The 22,818-nt window shown below is 42.3% G+C and overlaps 1 protein-coding gene across 4 annotated transcripts in view; it reads right to left on the reverse strand.

The window, feature by feature from the left end:
- Window positions 1-2,779: 2,779 nt before the first annotated feature.
- LOC115089493 overlaps window positions 2,780-22,818 on the reverse strand; it is a 66,697-nt gene continuing 46,658 nt past the window's right edge. For 3 of the 4 annotated variants that reach the window (XM_029597573.1, XM_029597575.1, XM_029597574.1), the window contains one exon: window positions 2,780-3,188. In XM_029597573.1, the coding sequence (XP_029453433.1) occupies window positions 2,957-3,188 (232 nt within the window). In that variant the 3' untranslated portion in view covers window positions 2,780-2,956. The remainder of the gene's footprint in view (window positions 3,189-22,818) is intronic. The other variant, XM_029597576.1, reaches the window with a different exon arrangement.

Below are 22,818 nucleotides of genomic sequence, written 5' to 3' on the forward strand. Positions count from 1 at the left end.
GTCGAAACAGGGGCCTCATAGTCTCAGTTGGTTAGAGATGAAAGCAGTGCATTTCACATTGCTTACCTGTCTGCCAAGATTATGCAGCCATCCAGTACGGATCCTATCAGACAATGCAAGGACAGCCTATATCAACTGTCAAAGCAGAACCAAGAATCAGGCAGTGGCTCAAGAGGCCCATGAGTTGGTTCTCTGAGCACAGCAGCACTTGGAGCAGCTGGCAGCGCCTCACATCAATGGAGTGAACAACGTTCAGGTAGATTTTCTCAATCGGAGAAAATTAGACCCTGGGGAATGGGAGCTTTTGGAGGCAGCAATGTGTCTCATTCACAGAAGATGGTGTTATCCTGCCAAAAGAAAATACCAAGCCGCTGAACAGAACACGGTACGGAAGGAATCAGAGCTCTGATGCTTCCATGGACTCAAGGGATTTTGCTTTATCTTTCCTCTGTGGCCTCTGGTGGACAATGGATTACAGCGGATAGAGAAACATCCAGCCAACGTGATCCTGGTAGCTCCAAAGTGGCCACACTGATCATGCTTCCCAGATCTGATCAACATGGATGGGCCCCTGGGGCTCAGACATTGGTCGATTCTTTTCCACCAGAGGCCCAATATTTTTGGGTCAGGTGGCTCACTTCTGTCTCACAGCTTTGTTTCTGAGAGGAGACGACTGAGATGAGGTATTCAGAAGTGGTTATTTCCATCACTGCAGACAGGGCGACCTTCTACATCCTTGACATATGTGCAAATTTTGAGGATCTTTGAGTCCTGGTCTACTGTTGACGGAGAGCAGCCTCAGCCTATTCAGGCTATGGTGTCACATATTTTGGCTTTTCTACAAAAAGCCTTCTGCCTTTAACTCTCTGAGAGTCCGAGGTAGTGACATTGGGTTGACTCCAAGGCAAGGTGCAAGGGTATCCTCTGTCCACATATCTGGATGTTATACGGTTCCTTTGGGGAGCTAAGATCTTGCATCCTCAGGCATGAAACATTTTTCCCTCTTGGAATCTGAATCTAGTCCTTAGAGGATTATGTAAGGCTTGGCTTGAACCACTAAACAGAGCTACAATTAAGGACTTGACTCTTCAAGTGGTTTTCTTGTTGGCTATTTGTTCAGCCAGGAGAATTTCAGAGCTCCAGGCACTGTTGTGTTGAGATCCCTTCCTACAGATGTCTGATTTGGGGGTATCTTTATGCATGGTGCCCTTCTTTTCTGCCTAAGTTAGTCTTGGCATAACATCTTAGTTAGACAGTGGAGCTTCCATACTTTACGGATTTGGATTCCTCTATGCTTCATGCAGGGGAGCTTAGGCTCTTAGATGGGAGTCATGCATTACTGAGGTATCTAAAGGTCACTTTTGATTTCCATAGATCGAATCACCTCTATGTAGTAGAGCAGTCCAAAGAAGGGAAATAAGGCTATAATTGTGTGGTGGCTGAAGGAAGCAATCGAGTTGACTTACATTTCTAAAGGGCGCTCGATGCTGAGAGGTTTAGGGGTGCACTTGACGTTCTTAAGCAACTTCTTGGGCTGAATCACAACAGGTGTCTCCGCATGAAATTTGCTGGGTGGCTACTGGGAAGTTGTTGTACACTTTTGCTAGGCATTATCGCTTGGATGTCAGGCCACCGGCTTCCGTATGCTTTAGTGAGAGTGTTCTACAAGCGGATCTCTCCAGGTCCCACCTGAGTTAAGGGGAGCTTAGGTACATCCCAAGAGCCTGGACTGATCTGGGTACATACAGGGAAAGGATAATTGGTTCTTACCTGCTAATTTTCATTCCTGTAGTACCACAGATCAGTCTAGAGACCCGCCCATTTACTGGGGGGGGGGGGGGAGCATCTGTGCTTGTACTATTGCTTTGTATATAGTGCAAACTTATTTGAGGTTTTCAATGCTGACCACTTATGTTAAATTTGGGAAATGAATTTTCATTGTCTTTTTGGGTAACTTCATCTTCTTCCACCTTGTTGGAGGGGAGGGAGTTTGCTTAGAAGTTTGCTTTGAAATTTATGGTTGTTTTTGTCATGTTGGTTTGGGTACAGGTCAATACTGAGGGACTGCAGGTGCACACTGGGTTATGTACAGTGTTGGTGAAACTTTCTCTGTCTCTATCTGCTGGCAGTGAGGCAAAACCCAGGAGTCTGGACTGATCTGTGGTACTACAGGAATGAAAATTAGCAAGTAAGAACCTATTTTCCTTTGTGTTTGATCAACGGAAGGTGTTGGATGCTGTGTTGTAACATTGAGATAAAATAGTTGAGTCTTAGATCTTAGATGCTGTGCTGTAAGGTTTAGCTTCTGTCGTTAAATCTTACTTCTAGAATTTAGTAATATACCTTCATTTTTATCCTTTATAAAAGTTTGGGAATGCATTACTATTTACCTAAGATTTAAAATCTAATAGAAAATCAATTTTTAAAAAACGCCATGTATATTTTTTAAGAATAATATGAAAATTAGCATTGTTCATTAACTTGACACTTTTTTTCATTTTCCATCTGCTGAGAAAAATATGAATACAATTGGAGCATACAAACACCCAGAGAAATGATCAGTTAGACTCTGGATTTAAGAAGCCTAAAACAAGCATATACTTTGGGAGAAATTCAGTATGAACTCGTTCCACATGATTCATCCAGAAAAAAAAGAGTGGATGCTTCTGCTCATATTCCTATTCATCCCACCCAGTGGCATTATCTAGCCCCTGCTAGGGGGCTCCATATAACATACCGTATATGAAACAACTAAAAATGGCAGCAGTACAAGCAGGACTGTGGTTTTAATTGGCTCAGTGTTGTTGCTCACAATGAAATAGCAAAGTCTTTCCCCCAGCGTATACTGAAATCCCAAACCTTACGTCTTGCAGCAGTAAGGGTTTTTTGGGGGTTGCTGGCCGTGGAGTATATCCAATAGGCAGGTGAAATTTGCTGCAATGCCCACAGCAGGGCATTAACTTCTGAGAGGTACTGGAGTATTCCACACTGAGCTGTGCATGATTGCCTTCATGGGACAATGCAGCCCCTGGTACTTCGACAGCAGCTGCCAATAAACGGGGCTGTTGTTTTGTAGGGTGAGCTTCCGTGGTGTCCTCATGTATTGGCTTGCACATATTCCACTGTCAGGATTGGATATATGGACGAATGCAGGATGAAAGGGGAGTGGTCCTGGCCTTGGATATCTGCTAAAAGAGATTTTGGTATGTTAAACAGGAGCTATTTTCAAACTGTCTGTTTTGGTGCAAAGTCCAGGGCTACATTTACCTGCGGACTTTACACCAAATTTCAAAGGGAAAATGCGCATATATGTTTCCTTTAAAAATTGTGGTGGGTAGAGAGTATCCACGGACCTTAGCAGCTGGGTTTGGTAAGGGGAGATTTTTTTTTTTTTTTTTTTTAATGGAGAAATAACATGGGTAGGGTTGAAAATGCAGTCTACAAGTGTTATTTTCTAATCCTGCCCACAAGAAGCTTCTGGGAATGCTTCTACCAAATGCAGCTAAAAGCAGAGGCTTTTGTGGAACCCTGCATGTACTTTTAGCTGGATTGAGAGAGGATAATTTTTAACTAGCCAGTTTATCCAGGTAAATTGTTATGTATCTAAGTAAAAGACTCTGGAAATTGCCCTCAGTATGTACACCACAGTCCTGTGCCAGCATCCTTTTGTGCCACTCACTGCCCCTCGCTTACCTAAGCTGATTTGGTGGGAGACAGAAGCGGCACCACTCTAGAAGGAAGTTTGCATTTCAGAATCATATTTATATTTCCCCTTTTCTACTTTCACAATGTAAAGTACAATAGCATTAGACTCAAGAAGAGTGAAACTAAAGTATACGTGCAGATAACATGTCAAAAGGAAAGCTTACTGCTTTAGCTGCATGTTAAAAGAAATTTGCTTCTTCCAGAGGCAGCCCCTGGAAAAGAGACTGGAGCAGACATCCTTGCCTGTTGCTTTGACTTGGATGGTCTTCATCAGAGCACAGGATCAGCATGTTTGCCCTGTTTTCCAGGTTCTGCTTTTGAAATATTACACTCACCTTTAGCAAACAACTTAGATGGCATTTTTATTATATACTGATAATCAATCTGACATATCACATCAGTTTACATTCAGGTACTGTAAGTATTTCCCTATCCCCAGAGGGCTTACAATCTAAGCAATGGAGGGTAAAGTGACTTGCCCAAAGTCATAAGGAGCAACAGCAGGAGTCAAACCCTGGTCTCCTGGTTCATAGCCCACTGCTCTAACCATTAACCCACTTGCTTGTTGGGTGAAGTGATAGTCTTTTGCCTTGTTTGCTTCAACCTCTGCCTTGTGCATTTTTTGAAAAGGCATTTATATAAATGGAAGGAAATAAACAAATATTGAGCAAGGAATCCCATGCAGAATGAAATGGAACTCAGTTTCTGGGATACACATGCATGAACAGAGGGGCTACAGGTATATATGGGTCTGAAAAAAAATACACCCATCCCCTGTTAGGATCCTCTCTGGACCCCATAACAGGTCCTGAAAGTCTGGTGTGGCTAGGACACCAAACACAAAGACTATTTGGGGGGGGGAGAAACACATGGTCTCGCACACACGCACACAGCCCTGGTGATCTCACATATCTTCTTCCCTTCCAAACATAGGATAAAAATATCCTATACTTTTAGCAGCATCTGAACTTTCATTTTCTGTTCCCGCCTTCATCTGCCGCTTCAGTCCGTCTTCCTGCCGCAGACTGACGCCTCCCTATCACTCCTAAGTCGCGCCGTTGACCTCACACAAGCACGACCGCAGAGGATTTAAATCTCCTACCCGCCTACAGGCGCCCTCTTTGCCGCGAACCGCTGGACCCGACGGAGGTCGCACCTAAGTCGCCTGTAGGAGCTGGGAGACAGGCCCGTGCAGCCAGCGCTTGAGCCCATTGGGGTAAGGCCCTTTTGCTCTCGCCCTACTGCCGAGGGCCCCCGCGCCGACCTCGTGGGAGCATTTCCGCCTTCATCTGTCGCTTCAGTCCGTCTTCCTACCGCAGACTGACGCCTCCCTATCACTCCTAAGTCGCGCCGGTGACCTCACACAAGTGCGACCGCAGAGGATTTAAATCTCCTACCCGCCTCCAGGCGCCGCGTGCCGGGTGTCGCGCGCCAAAGGAGTGCAACAAAGGGGCCAGCCCGTTTGTGCACCCCTTCGTGCAGTCCCTAAGGGCATCCTCGAATTGAAATAAAGAGCTCAAGCTGCTTGATATCTTCTCCAAACTCGCTCTCCTCCCCGGCTTCCCACCAGCCAGTGACTGCTCTCACCTGCTCCACAGCAGCTCTACTCCTTCTTAGCATCCTCTACCTCACCTTTTACAAAGATGGGCACCTTCACTATCCCCTTAATCAAATATCACCCCAGAATTCGCAATAAACCTCCCTCTTTTCCCTCTTTTCCTATCATCCGTCAACAGAGGCTAATCCCAATAATGATCTCTCCTATCACACAGCTGCTTGGTCTCTCACTCTTCACTCTCTCACTTTTTAATGCCCAATCACTCACCAAAAAAAACCCATATTCTCAATGACTACCTTTTAGAAGTCAGTCCAGACATCTGTGCCATCACAGAAACATGGTTGAAACCCACTGACACAGTTTGTTTTCTTCTTTATTATAGACCAATTGTTTGATTTGTTCCAAGATTTGTTCCATGTAAACTGCCAGCCGGTGGTAGTTATTACTGTTACCTGTGAACCGGAGTGATATGTATTGTATACAGGAACTCCCGGTATATAAAAACCATAAATAAATAAATAAATAAATAAATAAATAAATCAATCAATCAATCAATCAACTTCCCACACAACTATATAACCTCTTCTCAAACCCCAGACTTAAGAAAAGAGGAGGAGGGCTTCTTTTAGCGGCAAAAAAAGGATTAGGTCTCACCCTACAACAGACCAATTCAACAAACATTATCGAAGTAGCCTTCTTCAAGTCAGATCATCTACAAATCAGCTTAATCTACGCCCCTCCAGGAACCCTCGAATCCAACCCTTCGCCCATCATCGAACTCATAGCTAAACATATCAACGCAGACAAACCAGCTATAATAATGGGAGACTTTAACTTGCACGTGGACGCCTCCCCTCAATCTCCTAACTGCGAAACATTACTCTCCTCACTCAGCTCCCTAGGATTCACTCAAATCGTTAACAGCCCTACTCATATAGTGGGCCACACTTTAGACCTTATTTTCATCAATGAAGGCATCTCTCTCCTTCTCCAAGCCCGCTAGCTCACCGGTCCCTTGGTCGGACCACCGGATCATCTCCAAGGCTCTTGAGATTAAAGATCACCCACCCCAATCCTTCCCTAAAACCACAATCCAATTTAGAAAACCCTGTTCCTTAGACCACCTCATCAGTATTCTCTCAAAGAATTAACACACCTCGACCTCTCAGACGCAAGTGCAGCCACCACTTCCTGGATCAATATCACCACAAAAGTTGCAGATCAAACCTGCCCAACCACCACCAAAGTCCTACATCCCTCGTCAGATAACAGAAAACCATGATTCACCCCAGAACTAAAGGCCCTCAAACAAGACCTTAGAAGTAAAGAACACAGATGGCGAAAAAACCCTTCCACCTCGACATTAGCTGCTTACAAATCCCTACTTAACGCCTACAGGATTGCCATCCTCCGAGTGAAGAAAGATTTCTTCGCAAAGAAAATCCACCACTTCATCTTTGATTCGAAAGCCCTGTTTGCATATGTCTCAGCGCTCACCAAACCATCTCCTCCCATCATTCCGGATGACCTAGCACTCAACAAAGCCACAGAACTTGCAAAATACTTTAAGAAAAAAATCACCAACCTAATCGTCCCACTCTCCACTTCCAATGTAGCGCCTCCTCTTACTCGCCCTTCCTCGCCTCAACAAAACTCAATTCTTGAAGCTTTCTCTGGAGATAGAAAATATCCTCAAAAAACTGAAACCTGCTTTGCATCCTTCGGACCCAATACCGCCTAACCTTCTTATCAACATCCCAAACACCATTTCAAAGCCAATTGCGGAAATCATAAATCGCTCCTTAACTCAAGGCCTAGTGCCAGACCAGCTAAAGCTCGCCATTCTAAAACCTCTTTTAAAAAAAACCTAACTTGTCACCAGCGGACCCAGCCAACTTCCACCCGAAAGCTAACCTACCTCTGATTGCAAAAATTATGGAAAAAATAGTTAACAAACAGCTTTCGGAATACCTGGATAAACATAACATACTTTCCCCTTCTCAATATGGATTTCGCAAATCATTAAACACAGAAACACTCCTTATATCCCTCACGGACACCGTCTTAATAAACATGGAAAAAGGACAACCCTATCTGCTTGCTCTTCTCGATCTATCTGCCGCTTTTGATATGGTGACCCATGCTATCATCTTAGAACAACTAGCAGACATAGGCATCAAGGGATCTGCTCTCAGCTGGTTCAAATCCTTCCTGTTTAACAGATTCTTTAAGGTTAGGATAAACAACAAGAATCTCGCCCTGTCCGCTCCAACCTGGGAGTCCCCCAAGGATCTTCTCTATCACCTACCCTTTTCAACATCTACCTTCTCCCACTCTGCCACCTACTTACAAAGCTAAAACGAACTCATTATCTTTACGCGGACAATGTTCAAATACTCATCCCGATCACAGAATCTCTACAAAAAAACCTTAACCACTGGAACAACTGCCTTCAATCAATCAACCACCTTCTTTCCAGCCTCAACCTGGTCCTCAACACCAACAAGACGGAGATTCTTATCATCTCTCAAGAAGACCTCAGCACTCATCCAATCTCACCTTTCTCTTCCCAATTATCCAACTCAAATATAAATCACTCTCCATCTGTTAGAGACCTAGGCGTTATCCTGGACAACCAGCTTAACCTAAAGAAATTTTTTAACACCACCACAAAGGAATGCTTTTACAAACTGCAAGTCCTTAGAAAACTAAAACCACTCCTTCACTTCCATGACTTCAGAATGGTGCTGCAATCCATCATCCTGTCGAAACTTGACTTTTGCAACTCCCTTCTTCTCGGTCTCCCTGCTAACACCATCAAACCTCTTCAGATGGTTCAGAATTCAGCAGCCAGGATTCTCACCAACACCAAAAAAAGGGATCACATCACCCCCACCCTTCAGAACCTCCACTGGCTGCCCATTAAATCCAGGATTCTCTTTAAAGTCCTCATGATTATACACAAAGCTAAGCACAACCTTACCTCTCTCAATTCAGCTATCCAACTAAAACCACATACTTCATCTAGACCAATCAGAAGAGCCTAAAAAGACACATTGTATGCCCCCCAAGCGAAAACATCCTTAAGGAAGCGCGCCTTATCGACAGCAGGACCCCATCAATGGAATGCGCTTCCACCCGACCTCCAGCAAGAACCTTGCCCGTCTGCATTTAAAAAAAAAAACTCAAAACGTGGCTATTCAGCCAAGCCTTTCCTGACACTTGACATACCCTCTCTTTCAATCTTACATTTCCTCTTACTGTTGCTTATTCTCCACTACCTTTTCTACTCATATATTCGCTCACTGTAAACCGCATTTTAGTAGGTTCAACATCTCCCAGTCCAGGACCCTCTCCTTTAAAAATCTATGTATTCAAGCTCCTTTATGTCAAGCTGTACATCTGTTTGCTCCCTATCCTACTTAAGCAATGTCATTCAATTCTGTAATTGTATTGTAATTTGGGTAATTAAGGTTGGCCCTTTGTTCACTTTTGGCTTTTAAGGCTGGGCCCTGTCATTTGGTCATATTGCATTCAAATGTTTGTCGCTCAATGCTTTAACCTAGGATTTTTCTCAGTTCTCAATTCTGATATTACTTATAAAGATTTGATAATCCCCTCGCTACAGTTAATTGTATCCCCTGCTCCTTGTATTGCCCCCGAGCAAATTTTGCAGTTTCATTGTTCTCTTTGTTTCACAGTTATCAATTCAGATGTTACTTGTAAAGATTTATTACCCCCTCGCCACTGTTAATTTATCCCCTGTTCATTGTATCGCCCCCAAGCGAATTTTGCAGTTGCATTGTAAACCGATGTGATATGTATTTTATACCGGAACGTCGGTATAGAAAAGTTTAAAATAAATAAATAAATAAATAAGTTTTTCTTCCAAAACATTTATCTAGGGCACTGTTATTCACTGGGGTTAGAGTAAAACTTAAGACAAAAAGAAGACATTTATAGCATTCCAGAACTAGAGGGTTTCGACAGTGTAAATACCCCTGCAACCTTCACACAAAGGGGGTGACAGTATGAGTGTAGTTGGACAGCTTACAGTTTTCTTTCTATGCTGTGCAGACTGGTACAGATGCCTGGGAGTGCTATATTGGGCTTCATTCCCAGGCTGGAGCTGAACTTCCTCTTCTTGAATGATAGAAAAAAGGCACTTTATTAAGTGGGAAGGAAGAATAATAACCAAAGGTTTCAGTATCACAGAAACTCTCTTTTTTATGGTAGAGTTCAATATGCAGTTCTCAAGACTAGGGGCTTAGAGCAACTGGTTAAGGTGGTGCATCAGAAAATTTGCTGCTTACCACTTGCCTCAGTTTTTTAATGATTGTATGCTAATTATTTAAATAAAAGGAATAATGAGTTCCTAACTTCATATGCATGTATGTACTAACATTGATTAACTTAAAGCCATTTAGTTGATGCAGGGGCACAGCAGTGCTGGGGGAAATGGTTAACCTTCCAACCCTGCATCACAGGATAACAGTGTTAACTGCTCTGGAAACCTCTCAACACACAAAAAGCCAGCTCAATATTGATTCCTACCCTGCCTTCACAACACATGATGCTCACTCAGACCCCAACACTCCTGCTGCCACTCCAACACAACAAGCTGCCCAGCGCTCCTGGAAGCCAACTGGATGACTTTAGTTTCTCCATGATCTGCCGTGCCCCTCCACAGCCAGATGGAGAGGTACTTGCCTTCTGCTGTCTTGCCCAATACTGTCAAAAATCACACCAGCTCCATGTCACCTCATGTTTTATCCACATGCAGGTCAAAGTGTGAATTAGGGGGAAGCTGACATCATTCACACACTGATGGGCAAGACAGCAGGAGATAAGTACTCCTTCCATTGCCAGGGAGGAGAAGGAAGCAACTCAGGGAGTTCTGGCGAGGCTTGAAGGGCAGGTGGAGCTGGCAGCTGGCTCCAGGATTCACCCTATAGTGTTGATCCAGTCCTGGGTTTACCATATTGCCTGCAGGGGCTTGTAGTTCTGATATCCCTATTGCTCTATTTAAAGGCATTAATCCTGTGGTCCACATGGAATTATTTATGAAATAATATATATTTGAAAAAATATATATAACATATATTTGAAAAAATAATATATATATGAAAAAAAAATATATGAAATAAGGTGTTATTTCAAACTCCAAGTTCTAAAACACCTAAGACCCCTTCTCCATTTCTACGATTTTAGGTCAGTTTTGCAAGCCATTATATTTTCCAAAATTGACTATTGCAATTCACTTCTTCTCGGCCTGCCTGATATCTCACTCAAACCTCTCCAGCTACTACAGAACGCTACGGCCAGGATCCTCACAAAATCCAACAAGAGGGACCATATAACTCCTATTTTAAAGAATCTTCATTGGCTCCCAATTAAGTTTAGAATCCTTCATAAACTATTAACAGTCATTCACAAAGCCATACACAACATTACTCCTCTGGATCTTACAATTCCTCTGCAACTCCACACCTCGGTCCATCCAATCAGACTTGCCCAGAGAGGAATCCTTCAAACACCCACCACCAAGACCTCCTTCAGTAAGAGAGCTATATCCGCCTCGGGCCCCAAGCAATGGAACCTGTTCCCTCCTGAACTGAGGCTGGAACAATGTCCAATCTCCTTTAAGAAGAGACTTAAGACTTTGTTGTTCGAACAAGCCTTTCCATAATTATTCACCTCAGCCATCTTCTTATCCGCATCATGAGTACACTAACTAACTTTAGGACTTCATAGTCCTCCCCTACTCATAGTCCTCCCCTACTCAATTTTCCCTGTTCTTCACCCATGTTATACAGACCCAATTCTCTGTTTTGCTTCACCCAACATTATGTATCCCAGAATTTGTTATTCCAGATTATTTCCCTGTTCATTGTTTTGTTACCCAGGTTATCCAAGTTATTTCTACCCTGTTCATTGTAAAACAAGACCCAGTCTCTGTTAATGTCGCTAGTTGTAATGTAAACCGAAGTGATAATTAATCTTGTTAATTGAACCTCGGTATATAAAAGTTATAAATAAATAAATGGACAGCTACCAAAGGTGGCTTCCCACGCTTGTACAGAAAAAAACCATTGAGGTCCATATTCAGAGGCATTTAGCCTAATAATTCACTAGTTATCTGGCTAAATGAGTATTTGTATAAATCAACACCTCAAACCAGTGATCCAATAATATATAATCATATATAGAACAGTTGTTCTATCACTGTGAATAAAAAACTTTTTTTGTTATATTTGTTGCCTTTATATTTTATACATTTCACAATTATTATCAATGCCTACACAACCTGTGGAAATTATTTAATAGACATTTTTCTATTCCATTTAAAATTGATTTTGGAGTAGGTAGAAGGTTTCATACATGTGTGTAGGTGTCCCTGCACTGTTATGCAACCATAATCATTAACCTCCTACCACCTCCGTGCTGTATTTTTTGTTATGTTTTTTAAAAAAATTTTAAATGTAAAGTCCCAAAGGTTTCATCATCCACGATATTATTAGCTGGATATTAACTTATAGCTAGAGCTAAGAGGTAATCATTTTTAGGGCGAGTACCTTCCAACTTCCTGGATGCTGGACAGAATGGTAGAGGAGGATATAACATCTGATTTTGGCAGCTTGAATAACAAAGACATAGCGAGGTAACATCCTATTTGTTGGAGCTCTTTTTACAGAGACACTCCCCTGAAGAAAGACGTAAAGTCTGAAACACGTAGCATGTCAGGATTGGGATTGAGACTTACAAGCAAAAAGCACACAGCATCCAGGAAGTTGGAAGGTACTCGCCCCAAAAATGATTACCTCTTAGCTCAAGCTATAAGTTAATATCCAGCTAATAATATCGTGGATGATGAAACCTTTGGGACTTTACATTTAAAATAAAAAAAAACCCCATAACAACAAAAAATACAGCACAGAGGTGGTAGGAGGTTAATGATTATGGTTGCATAACAGTGCAGGGACGCCTACACACATGTATGAAACCTTCTACCTACTCCAAAATCATTTTTAAATGGAATAGAAAAATTTCTATTAAATAATTTCCACAGGTTGTGTAGGCATTGATAATAATTGTGAAATGAACAAAATATAAAGGCAACAAATATAACAAAAAATAGGTTTTTATTCACAGTGATAGAACAACTGTTCTCTATATGATTATAAATGAGTATTTGGGCATTTATCCAGCTAAACTTTTGCTGGATATCATACTATCTAGCTAAAATTTAGCTAAATAACTTAGGGGTGTTCCAGGGGAGTTTTGGAGAAGAGTTACATTAGCCAGACAACTTATCTGGTTAAGTCTGGTCATGCCAAAAAGCTCTCCTAAAGTTAGCCAGCTGCACTACTGAATATACCACCAAAGATAGGCCTATAAATTGATGGCTAACTTTGCGATCTAGACAGTGACTGAATATGAACGCCACTGTGGCCTCTCCAGTTCAGAGGGCCACATCAAACACCCAATAATTAAAACCAATAAGGATTAAAAAATGCCTCCATGCTCCATACCTGAGAACATTTGATAGTCCAGTTACCCTGAGATTGTCATGAATTAGTGTATGTGCACAAACTTTTTCCTCTCTCTCATATACATTCACATTTATTCTCTCACACATATGCTTACACACATGCTCCTTCTCCCTCTCACTTCCTCTCTCTCTCTTGCATTTACACATGCTCTTTCTATTTCCCTCACTCTCATACACATTCTCTCCCCTTCACATATGCTTTCTCCCTCATACTTGCTCTCTCACTCATGCACACAAACAAGCTCTCTCATTCATGCCAGACTTCTCCCTCTCTTCTTCAACCCCTGGTGAGGTTTCTTCCACTATTCAACTGCCAGCAGGATAGGCTCCACCAGTCTTTCTTAGAGAGGTGTGGTGCCCAGGGCAAAACAGCCAGAGCAGAGCCCCATATCCATGAAGGAAGGGCAGGAGGGGTTCCCCTTTTCAAGATTAAGATTGCATTCTCCTCCCCAAAAGACCTAATCAAACCCTTTCCCCTCCCACCAAGACCTCTCAAACAGCCTCCAACCCCCATGAAGCCATTTCTGTTTCCTTTCTGCCCAACATCCCATCAAAGCACTCTCCTTCCAAGCTCCAAGACCTCAGCAAGCATGTCTTCCTCTCTCCCAGGCACCTTGTTTGTGGTGACAGTCATTTCTTCCTCTCTATGGCTGATCACACCTCCCCTTCCTCTGTACCAAATGGGAAAACATTTGCTAATGGCACCACCCCTTCCTCTGTGTTGGCAGACACATGCCGATGACACCTCCTGCCAATGTGCAGCTGATGCTGCTTGAGGCTATTTGAATCCTTCCTGAAGGGAAAGGAAGATATCTTGTGTAGGATCCACAAAAGGGGCAATTGCCCCAGTTTGCCCTCCCACCCGCTATCCATCATAGGGATGATCTGGTCTCCAATAGCAGCCACTTTCTTCTCTTTGGCTTCCGAAAGCCTTGGGGGTCTCTTCAGTCTTCACTTGCTGGAGGGTTGGACTCCACCAGGGGCCCTGGCAGGGCGGAGAGGGAGCTCTTCACTCTGTGGCAGCCGGCTATTTGGGCTCTGGGGGTGGTCTCATGTCTGGCCTCTCTCTCTTTCCTGCTGCCACTCCGTGCTGTGTGTACTGTATCATGCAAGTGCAGTGTTTGCACAGCCAGTAGCACAGGACTAGGTTTTGGTCAATCTGAGGTCTATATTCAAAAGTCATTTAGATGGCTAATTCAAAAGTTAGCCATCTAAATGGCAAATGTACTATAAAAAAAAAAATCCATGAAGTAAAAAATATCAATAGTATGTACAAAGATTTCACTTGAATGAACCATGCACGACCCTTATTAAATAATATTGAATGCTTTGCTTAAGGTGACCTCATACAAACAGGCACTTTGCACCATTTAGTTGGATGTCTTGTTTTAAACTGAAAATGTGCCAAGTTATTTATTATCATTGGTCCAGGATAACATAAGAACATAAGAAATTGCCATGCTGGGTCAGACCAAGGGTCCATCAAGCCCAGCATCCTGTTTCCAACAGAGGCCAAACCAGGCCACAAGAACTGAGGGTCCCAAGTATATTTTTTTTATATGCAAATATTTTTTTTATATGCAAATAAAAATGTAGCATAGCAGAGATAAAGACTGCTTACTTAGCTTATAAACTCCAGAAGGATAAGTGTAGCTGTTGATTGCTTGTAAAGATCAATGGGACAATGGATAACCAATGGGACAGTGCTATACCGGGGTACAAATTATATCGCAATGACAGAGAGGAGCACTCGGGAGGAGGTATGGCGCTTTATGTCCGGGATGGCATAGAGTCCAACAGGATAAACATCCTGCATGAGACTAAATACAAAATTGAATCTTTATGGGTAGAAATCCCTTGTGTGTCGGGGAAGACTATAATGATAGGGGTATACTACCGTCCACCTGGTCAAGATGGTGAGACGGACAGTGAAATGCTAAGAGAAATTAGGGAAGCTAAACAAATTGGTAGTGCGGTAATAATGGGAGACTTCAATTACCCCAATATTGACTGGGTAAATGTATCATCGGGACATGCTAGAGAGATAACATTCCTGGATGGAATAAATGATAGCTTTATGGAGCAATTGGTTCAGGAACCGACGAGAGAGGGAGCAATTTTAGATCTAATTCTCAGTGGAGCACAGGACTTGGTGAGAGAGGTAACGGTGGTGGGGTCGCTTGGCAATAGTGATCATAATATGATCAAATTTGATTTAATGACTGGAAAAGAAACAGTGTGCAAATCCAAGGCTCTCGTGCTAAACTTTCAAAAGGGAAACTTTGATAAAATGAGAAAAATTGTTAGAAAAAAACTGAAAGGAGCAGCTACAAAAGTAAAAAATGTCCAAGAGGCATGGTCATTGTTAAAAAATACCATTCTAGAAGCACAGTCCAGATGTATTCCACACATTAAGAAAGGTGGAAAGAAGGCAAAACGATTACCGGCATGGTTAAAAGGGGAGGTGAAAGAAGCTATTTTAGCCAAAAGATCTTCATTCAAAAATTGGAAGAAGGATCCAACAGAAGAAAATAGGATAAAGCATAAATGTTGGCAAGTTAAATATAAGACATTGATAAGACAGGCTAAGAGAGAATTTGAAAAGAAGTTGGCTGTAGAGGCAAAAACTCACAGTAAAAACTTTTTAAAATATATCCGAAGCAGAAAGCCTGTGAGGGAGTCAGTTGGACCGTTAGATGATCGAGGGGTTAAAGGGGCACTTAGAGAAGATAAGGCCATCGTGGAAAGATTAAATGATTTCTTTGCTTCGGTGTTTACTGAAGAGGATGTTGCGGAGGTACCCGTAATGGAGAAGGTTTTCATGGGTAATGATTCAGATGGACTGAATCAAATCACAGTGAACCTAGAAGATGAGGTAGGCCTGATTGACAAAGTGAAGAGTAGTAAATCACCTGGACAGGATGGTATACACCCCAGAGTTCTGAAGGAACTAAAAAATGAAATTTCAGACCTATTAGTAAAAATTTGTAACCTATCATTAAAATCATCCATTGTACCTGAAGACTGGAGGATAGCAAATGCAACCCCAATATTTAAAAAGGGCTCCAGGGATGATCTGGGAAACTAAAGACCGGTTAGCCTGACTTCAGTGCCAGGAAAAATAGTGGAAAGTGTTCTAAACATCAAAATCACAGAACATATGGAAAGACATGGTTTAATGGAACAAAGTCAGCATGGCTTTACCCAGGGCAAGTCTTGCCTCACAAATCTGCTTCACTTTTTTGAAGGAGTTAATAAACATGTGGATAAAGGTGAACCGGTAGATATAGTATACTTGGATTTTCAGAAGGCGTTTGACAAAGTTACTCATGAGAGGCTTATAGGAAAAGTAAAAAGTCATGGGATAGGTGGCGATGTCCTTTCGTGGATTGCAAACTGGCTAAAAGACAGGAAACAGAGAGTAGGATTAAATGGTCAATTTTCTCAGTGGAAGGGAGTGGATAGTGGAGTGCCTCAGGGATCTGTATTGGGACCCTTACTTTTCAATATATTTATAAATGATCTGGAAAGAAATATGATGAGTGAGATAATCAAATTTGCAGATGACACAAACTTGTTCAGAGTAGTTAAATCACAAGCAGATTGTGATAAATTGCAGGAAGACCTTGTGAGACTGGAAAATTGGGCATCCAAATGGCAGATGAAATTTAATGTGGATAAGTGCAAGGTGATGCATATAGGGAAAAATAACCCATGCTATAATTACACAATGTTGGGTTCCATATTAGGTGCTACAACCCAAGAAAGAAATCTAGGTGTCATAGTGGATAACACATTGAAATAGTCAGTTCAGTGTGCTGCGGCAGTCAAAAAAGCAAACAGAATGTTGGGAATTATTAGAAAGGGAATGGTGAATAAAACGGAAAATGTCATAATGCCTCTGTATCGCTCCATGGTGAGACCGCACCTTGAATACTGTGTACAATTCTGGTCGCCGCATCTCAAAAAAGATATAATTGCGATGGAGAAGGTACAGAGAAGGGCTACCAAAATGATAAGGGGAATGGAACAGCTCCCCTATGAGGAAAGACTAAAGAGGTTAGGACTTTTCAGCTTGGAGAAGAGATGACTTAGGGGGGATATGATAGAGATGTTTAAAATCATGAGAGGTCTAGAATGGGTAGATGTGAATCGGTTATTTACTCTTTCGGATAGTAGAAAGACTAGGGGGCACTCCATGAAGTTAGCATGGGGCACATTTAAAACTAATCTGAGAAAGTTCTTTTTTACTCAACGCACAATTAAACTCTGGAATTTGTTGCCAGAGAATGTGGTTCATGCAGTTAGTATAGCTGTGTTTAAAAAAGGATTGGATAAGTTCTTGGAGGAGAAGTCCATTACTTGCTATTAAGTTCACTTAGAGAATAGCCGCTGCCATTAGCAACGGTAACATGGAATAGACTTAGTGTTTGGGTAATTGCCAGGTTCTTGTGGCCTGGTTTGGCCTCTGTTGGAAACAGGATGCTGGGCTTGATGGACCCTTGGTCTGACCCAGTACGGCATTTTCTTATGTTCTTAACTTCAAATCCACAGGAATCAGTTGGTATAAATATCATGATCACCCAATGCTGCAGCATTTTGATGCAGTATATCTGCATCAGGGGTCAATTAATATGTAATATTGGAGACAGCAGAAAGCTTACTTGGGTTAGCAAGACTTCGATCTTAGGAATTAGATATAAAGCTATAGATAGCATTGTATAATCGCAAGGGACAGGATAATTGAATAACCATAAACAGCGTACATTCATGATAGAATGAAAGACCTAAAGTTGTAGTGTGCAATAAAAAGCATATTACATAGAGCTAATGCTTAAATTTATGAAGTGTGGAGCTAGGGCGAATAGGATGATATAGGAGACAATTTTATACCAACTGATTCCTCTGGACTTGAAGTTCTTTACAAGCAATCAACAGCTACACTTATCCTTCTGGAGTTTATAAGCTAAGTACTCAATCTTTATCTCTGCTTTGCTATATTTTTATTTGCATATAAAAATATTCTCTCAAAAAATATACTTGGGACCCTCAGTTACAGGGGTTATCCTGGACCGATGATTATAAATAACTTGGCATGTTTTCAGTTTAAGACATAAGACATCCAATTAAATGGTGCAGTCAAAGTGCATATTGATATGAGGTCACTTTAAGCAGAGCATTCAATATTATTTAACAAGCGATTTGCATTGTTCATTCAAGTGAAATTTTTGTATATAAATAGCAAATATGGCATATTTAGCCACTTATCTGACTAAATTATAGCTGGATAAGTAATTATCAGGCTATAAATGAGCCAGATAAAAAAAAGGGGCATTTTGGGGGCATTCCGGGGAGGGGTTCAGTTATCTAGCTAACTTTGCCGAATATCAGGTATAGCCAGCTGGCTAGGTTAGCCAGATAACTTTAGGCTTCCTTCAGAGCAGGCCTAAAGTTATCTGTCCTTGTTTGGCTGGATAACCAGCTCCTTATCTGGATATCTCTGAAGATATCCAGGTAAGTAGCACATCCTAAAAAAAACAAACCACAACTTGCAGGCCTCCCAGCCCGATGTCCACCCTTCCACCACCACATGTCTCTACCTCCCGCCCCATCCCTAAAATGTGGCCAAAACCTAAAAATTACGAAACTATGTTACCGGTCTTCAAATGGCACCTCCTATAGATAGTATTAACTTATACATCTTTCATAAATGTATATATGTGCCTCAATGTAAACCGTTGAGATGGTATACTACTTAACGACGGTATAGAAAAGATTTTAAATAAAATAATAAATAATAAAATGAGCTTTTACACTTCCAAAACCAGATCACCATTGGGTTGGGTCTCCTCCACTGCCTCTAGGGTTGCCAACTGTCTGGATTTGCTCCGGACTGTATAGAAATTAGGGGAGTAACTGGAAGCCAGGAAGGAGGCTAAAATGTCTGCAAATTGTCCGGATTTTAGTCCTTCAAGTGCAGCTGGAGGGGGGGCTCTACGTGGCATCTCTATCTCTTTCAGGCTGCTGTACCTCCTCCTGCCCAGCATCAGTTTCTCTTCTATCCTTCCTGCAGAGCTGTTTGCACTGAAGGATGCTTTATAAATAAGGAGCCCTGCGCGGTTCAAATAGCTGAAATTTATTCTTTGTGCCACAGGAGCAGCATGCTCTTAGCTAAAGGCAACTACCTTTGGAGGTGGGGCAACCTGAAGAAGCTGAGGCAGACCCCTCTCACCCAAACTCCATCCTGAAAAGCCCTCTATACCGTCAGACAGAGCAGGAGATGCCAAACCAAATTCCTTGCTCAAAACCTCCTACCTCATGTGCTCAGAGAAGGGCATCTACTTCCCATGGGTGCTGGCAGGCAAAGCCTAAGGGGCAACTTGCTCATCCTGTTGGCGTTGGCCTAGAAAAAGAAGTGGTGTGGGCCCATGCCAGCACGATGAAGAAGATGCCACTGCCATAGTAGGAGCTGGCTGCAGCAGTTGAGGAGAAGCATTGAGCCACAGATCTGAAGAAAAATGAGGAACAGGAGGTCTTACTGTCGGGTCTGAAGAATGGAAAAGATGCAGGATGTCAGGTGGTGAGATGCCCATGGGGCCGAAACAAAAAAAAGCAGAGGAGCAGGAGATCATCTGTGTTGCGTGTGAGACCCAAGAAACAAAATGAAGCAAGAGCCCGAACAGTATTTGGCCCAAAAACAGAAAAGCAGTAGTAGCCTCAGCCTGCACAGCCCATAAAAACAGGAGTCCAATGGGCCATGCTGGCTGAAAGAGGAGTCTGCTACTACTTCTGCTTCCAGAGAGGGAGAGTGAGCATGTGTGATTGTGTGTGTGTGAAGAGGGGAATAGTAAGTATATGTGTGGGAAGGGGGGAGAGTAAGTGTGTGGAGGGGGAGTGAGTGTGTGTGAGGGGGCAAGGGGGAGAGTATGTGTGTGTGGAGGGGGAGAGGAGAGAGTGGGTGTGTAATGGGGAGGGAAGTGAGTGGGTGTGTGACATGGAAAGTGAGTGTATGCCCGCATTTGTGGAGGAAGAGTGAGTGAGTGTGTGTGTGTGTGTGTGTGAGGAAACTGAGTGAGTGTGTGTGGGGGGAGGGGGGAGTTTGTGCACATAACAATCAACACTACCATACTTCCCAGTCCTCACTAATCCACAATATCTTCAGGGCATCAGGAAATCAAATGTTCCCAGTATGGAGAGGAGGTATATATTTATTTTAATTATTGGGTGTTATTTGACATGTCTGCTGTTTTAAAATATTTTATTGATTTTTTGAAAATTTTTAAAAATTGTATCTGAGATTTTAACTATTGGATGTTATTCTATTTGTCAGCTGTTTTGAAATATTTATTCTTCTTATTAGTATGATTTTACTGTTATTGATGTTTTATATTTCTTGATTTTATTTGATGTGATGGTGATGTTTCTGTTTTTCCATTGTTGCACTGCATACTGTCTGGCTTGTTTCAGTTTCCAGTGCAGTTTTTGTTTGCATATTTATACTTTATTGTCTTTTTTTCTGTTATTGATGAGTGTATGTCTGTGTTCTGCATATGTGATTGAGGTGAGATATTCTGCTTGCATATAATTTTTGTGTAGGGATCGATAGCAGTTTGGATTTTTTTAGTTTTCTAATAGGAGGTATATTGATGTTTTTTCAGCCTGGTATAATATTTGCAGAGTTGCCTTTCCATACAGTGAGTGCTGACAGTTAGTGCTGTTTTGGTAAGGCAGGTTTACCATAGGGTGGCCCATGGAAAATTAGCCCGCCTCCAATATCAGTTATTGGAGGCAGGTTACTTTTCCATGGGCCACCCTGTATATTGTAATTTAGTTTATTCATGGCTTTTGAGGGATCAGTTCACATGGAATGAATGTTACAATAGGCCTAATACCCTATTTTGGCTATGTCAATTAGGATATAACAGCAAGGAACATTTTTTAGGTTATTTGGTTTGCAAACACAAGCTTAAATGTATCAGTCATCAGTACAGACATTATAAAGTTCCACATGTGAAGTCCAACTTTTTAGAATTTTCTTATGCAAATAAAAACACTTACCTTATCTCAAGCATTACTAAGATCTGCCAACACTGGCTGGGTTTTGGAATTCATACTTTAGGGGAAGAATAATCTGCAGCGTTAATCAAAGGCAGCCATCTTGTCTTGTCATTTCATATGAAGTTTACTTGTGGGACTTGTTAATGACCAGCTATGTCAATTAGGATATACCAGCAAGGAGAGTGTTAGGTTACTGGCTTCCAGTTTTTGGGCTTTTTTTTGGTTGACAATAGGCCTAATACCAGATGCTTTCCAAGTGGCTTTTTTGCAGGGTTTTCTGGTTGGCACCACAGCAGGGCATGTAAGTATAAGATACACGTTCTTGTCGGTGATACTTTTACTTTGGACTATACTTTGAATGTCTTTTTTCATGTAAAATCTATTATTAAAAATGCATAATTTTTAATTATGTGTGGGAAAGGCTGAGAAAGATGGGAAAACAAGATTAAAAGGTTCGCCTAGGGTGCCTAATACTCATACCAGCCATGGGAGAGTCGTGAACTCCCCGGGCTTCCTTTGCTTGGCTTGGAGTGGCTGTGAAGTGATCACTGGGGATTTTACTGATCACTCGACTCCAGTCCCTGCCTCCCCTGAATTCTGAGTGTAGTACCTCTAGCTCTGATGTTTTGAGAGAGGGGAGGGTGCTGGTATTTCTAGAGATTTTCATCTGTGCTTGTGCTCAAATGAAGGTTTGTGCAGCTCTAGCAAATGCTACGAAGTTTTTTTCTGAGACCAGTGCGTGTTAATTGGTTTGGCCAGTTGTGTACTGAGGGCCTAACCCCAGCTCTTCTCATTTTCCTACAGGCAGATGTCACAGGCAGCTTCAAAATCCCAGGGGGGGGGGGGGCAGGCCACAATTGGCCCTAGAACCCCACTATTTATTTATTTTATTTATTTAAAATCTTTTCTGTACCGTCGTTAAGCCAGTTGCCGTCACAACGGTTCGCAATAAGGCACATAATTTCAAACTTAAATGTGTTGAGTTATATTAACTAAACAGGTGCCATCAAATACTGTAACATAGTTTCATATTAAATATTATTTAGTGGTTCTAACTTCCTTACCCCCTCCCCCCTGTAAACTGCAGAGGGAGGAGGGACAGTGCCTTGGTCTTTCTCGCAGATCTTCTAGGCCAAGGAGTGCTGCAAGCTAGCTGAAGGGAAAAAAAAGGAGTGCAGCCATCAGCCATCCTTGTCTTCCTCTTCCTCCATGTAGGGCACGGAGCCTTTCTTTGGGTGGAGCCAGACTGCCAGCAGAATGTGCAGGCTGGGGTGGGGGAGAAGGAGCTACGCTGATCAGCCCACGCCGGCTTCCTGTTCAGCCACAGAGTTTTTCTTTTAACATGTTTGGGGGTAGGCTCCAGGCAGCAGTGACCAGGCTGTTTTGGTCTGCCTCCCGCTGTTGCAGGAGTACTTTCAGGCCGATACAGTACAGTGCGCTCCTGCTGTTAACCCGCGATTGGACGCGCGTTTTGGACGTGCTAGCTTTACCCCGTATTCAGTAAGGAGTAATAGTGCGTCCTTATTCAGTAAGGGGTAATACCGCATCCAAAACGCGCGTCCAACCCCCCCTGAACCTAATAGCGCCCGCAACATGCAAATGCATGTTGATGGCCCTATTAGGTATTCTCGCGTGATACAGAAAGTAAAATGTGCAGCCAAGCCGCACATTTTACTTTCAGAAATTAGCTCCTACCCAAAGGTAGGCGCTAATTTCTCCGGGTACCGGGAAAGTGCACAGAAAAGCTGTAAAAACTGCTTTTCTGTGCACCCTCCGAATTAATATCATGGCAATATTAAGTCAGAGGTCCCGAAAGTTAAAAAAAGTAAAAAAAAATAGAAAAAAAAATTTGAAATAGGCCTGCAACTCGCGGGTTGAAAACCGGACGCTCAATTTTGCCAGCGTCCGGTTTCCGAACCCGTGGCTGTCAGCGTGCTCGAGAACC

Source organism: Rhinatrema bivittatum, chromosome 4 (assembly GCF_901001135.1).
Source record: "Rhinatrema bivittatum chromosome 4, aRhiBiv1.1, whole genome shotgun sequence".
Classification (NCBI taxonomy): domain Eukaryota; kingdom Metazoa; phylum Chordata; class Amphibia; order Gymnophiona; family Rhinatrematidae; genus Rhinatrema; species Rhinatrema bivittatum.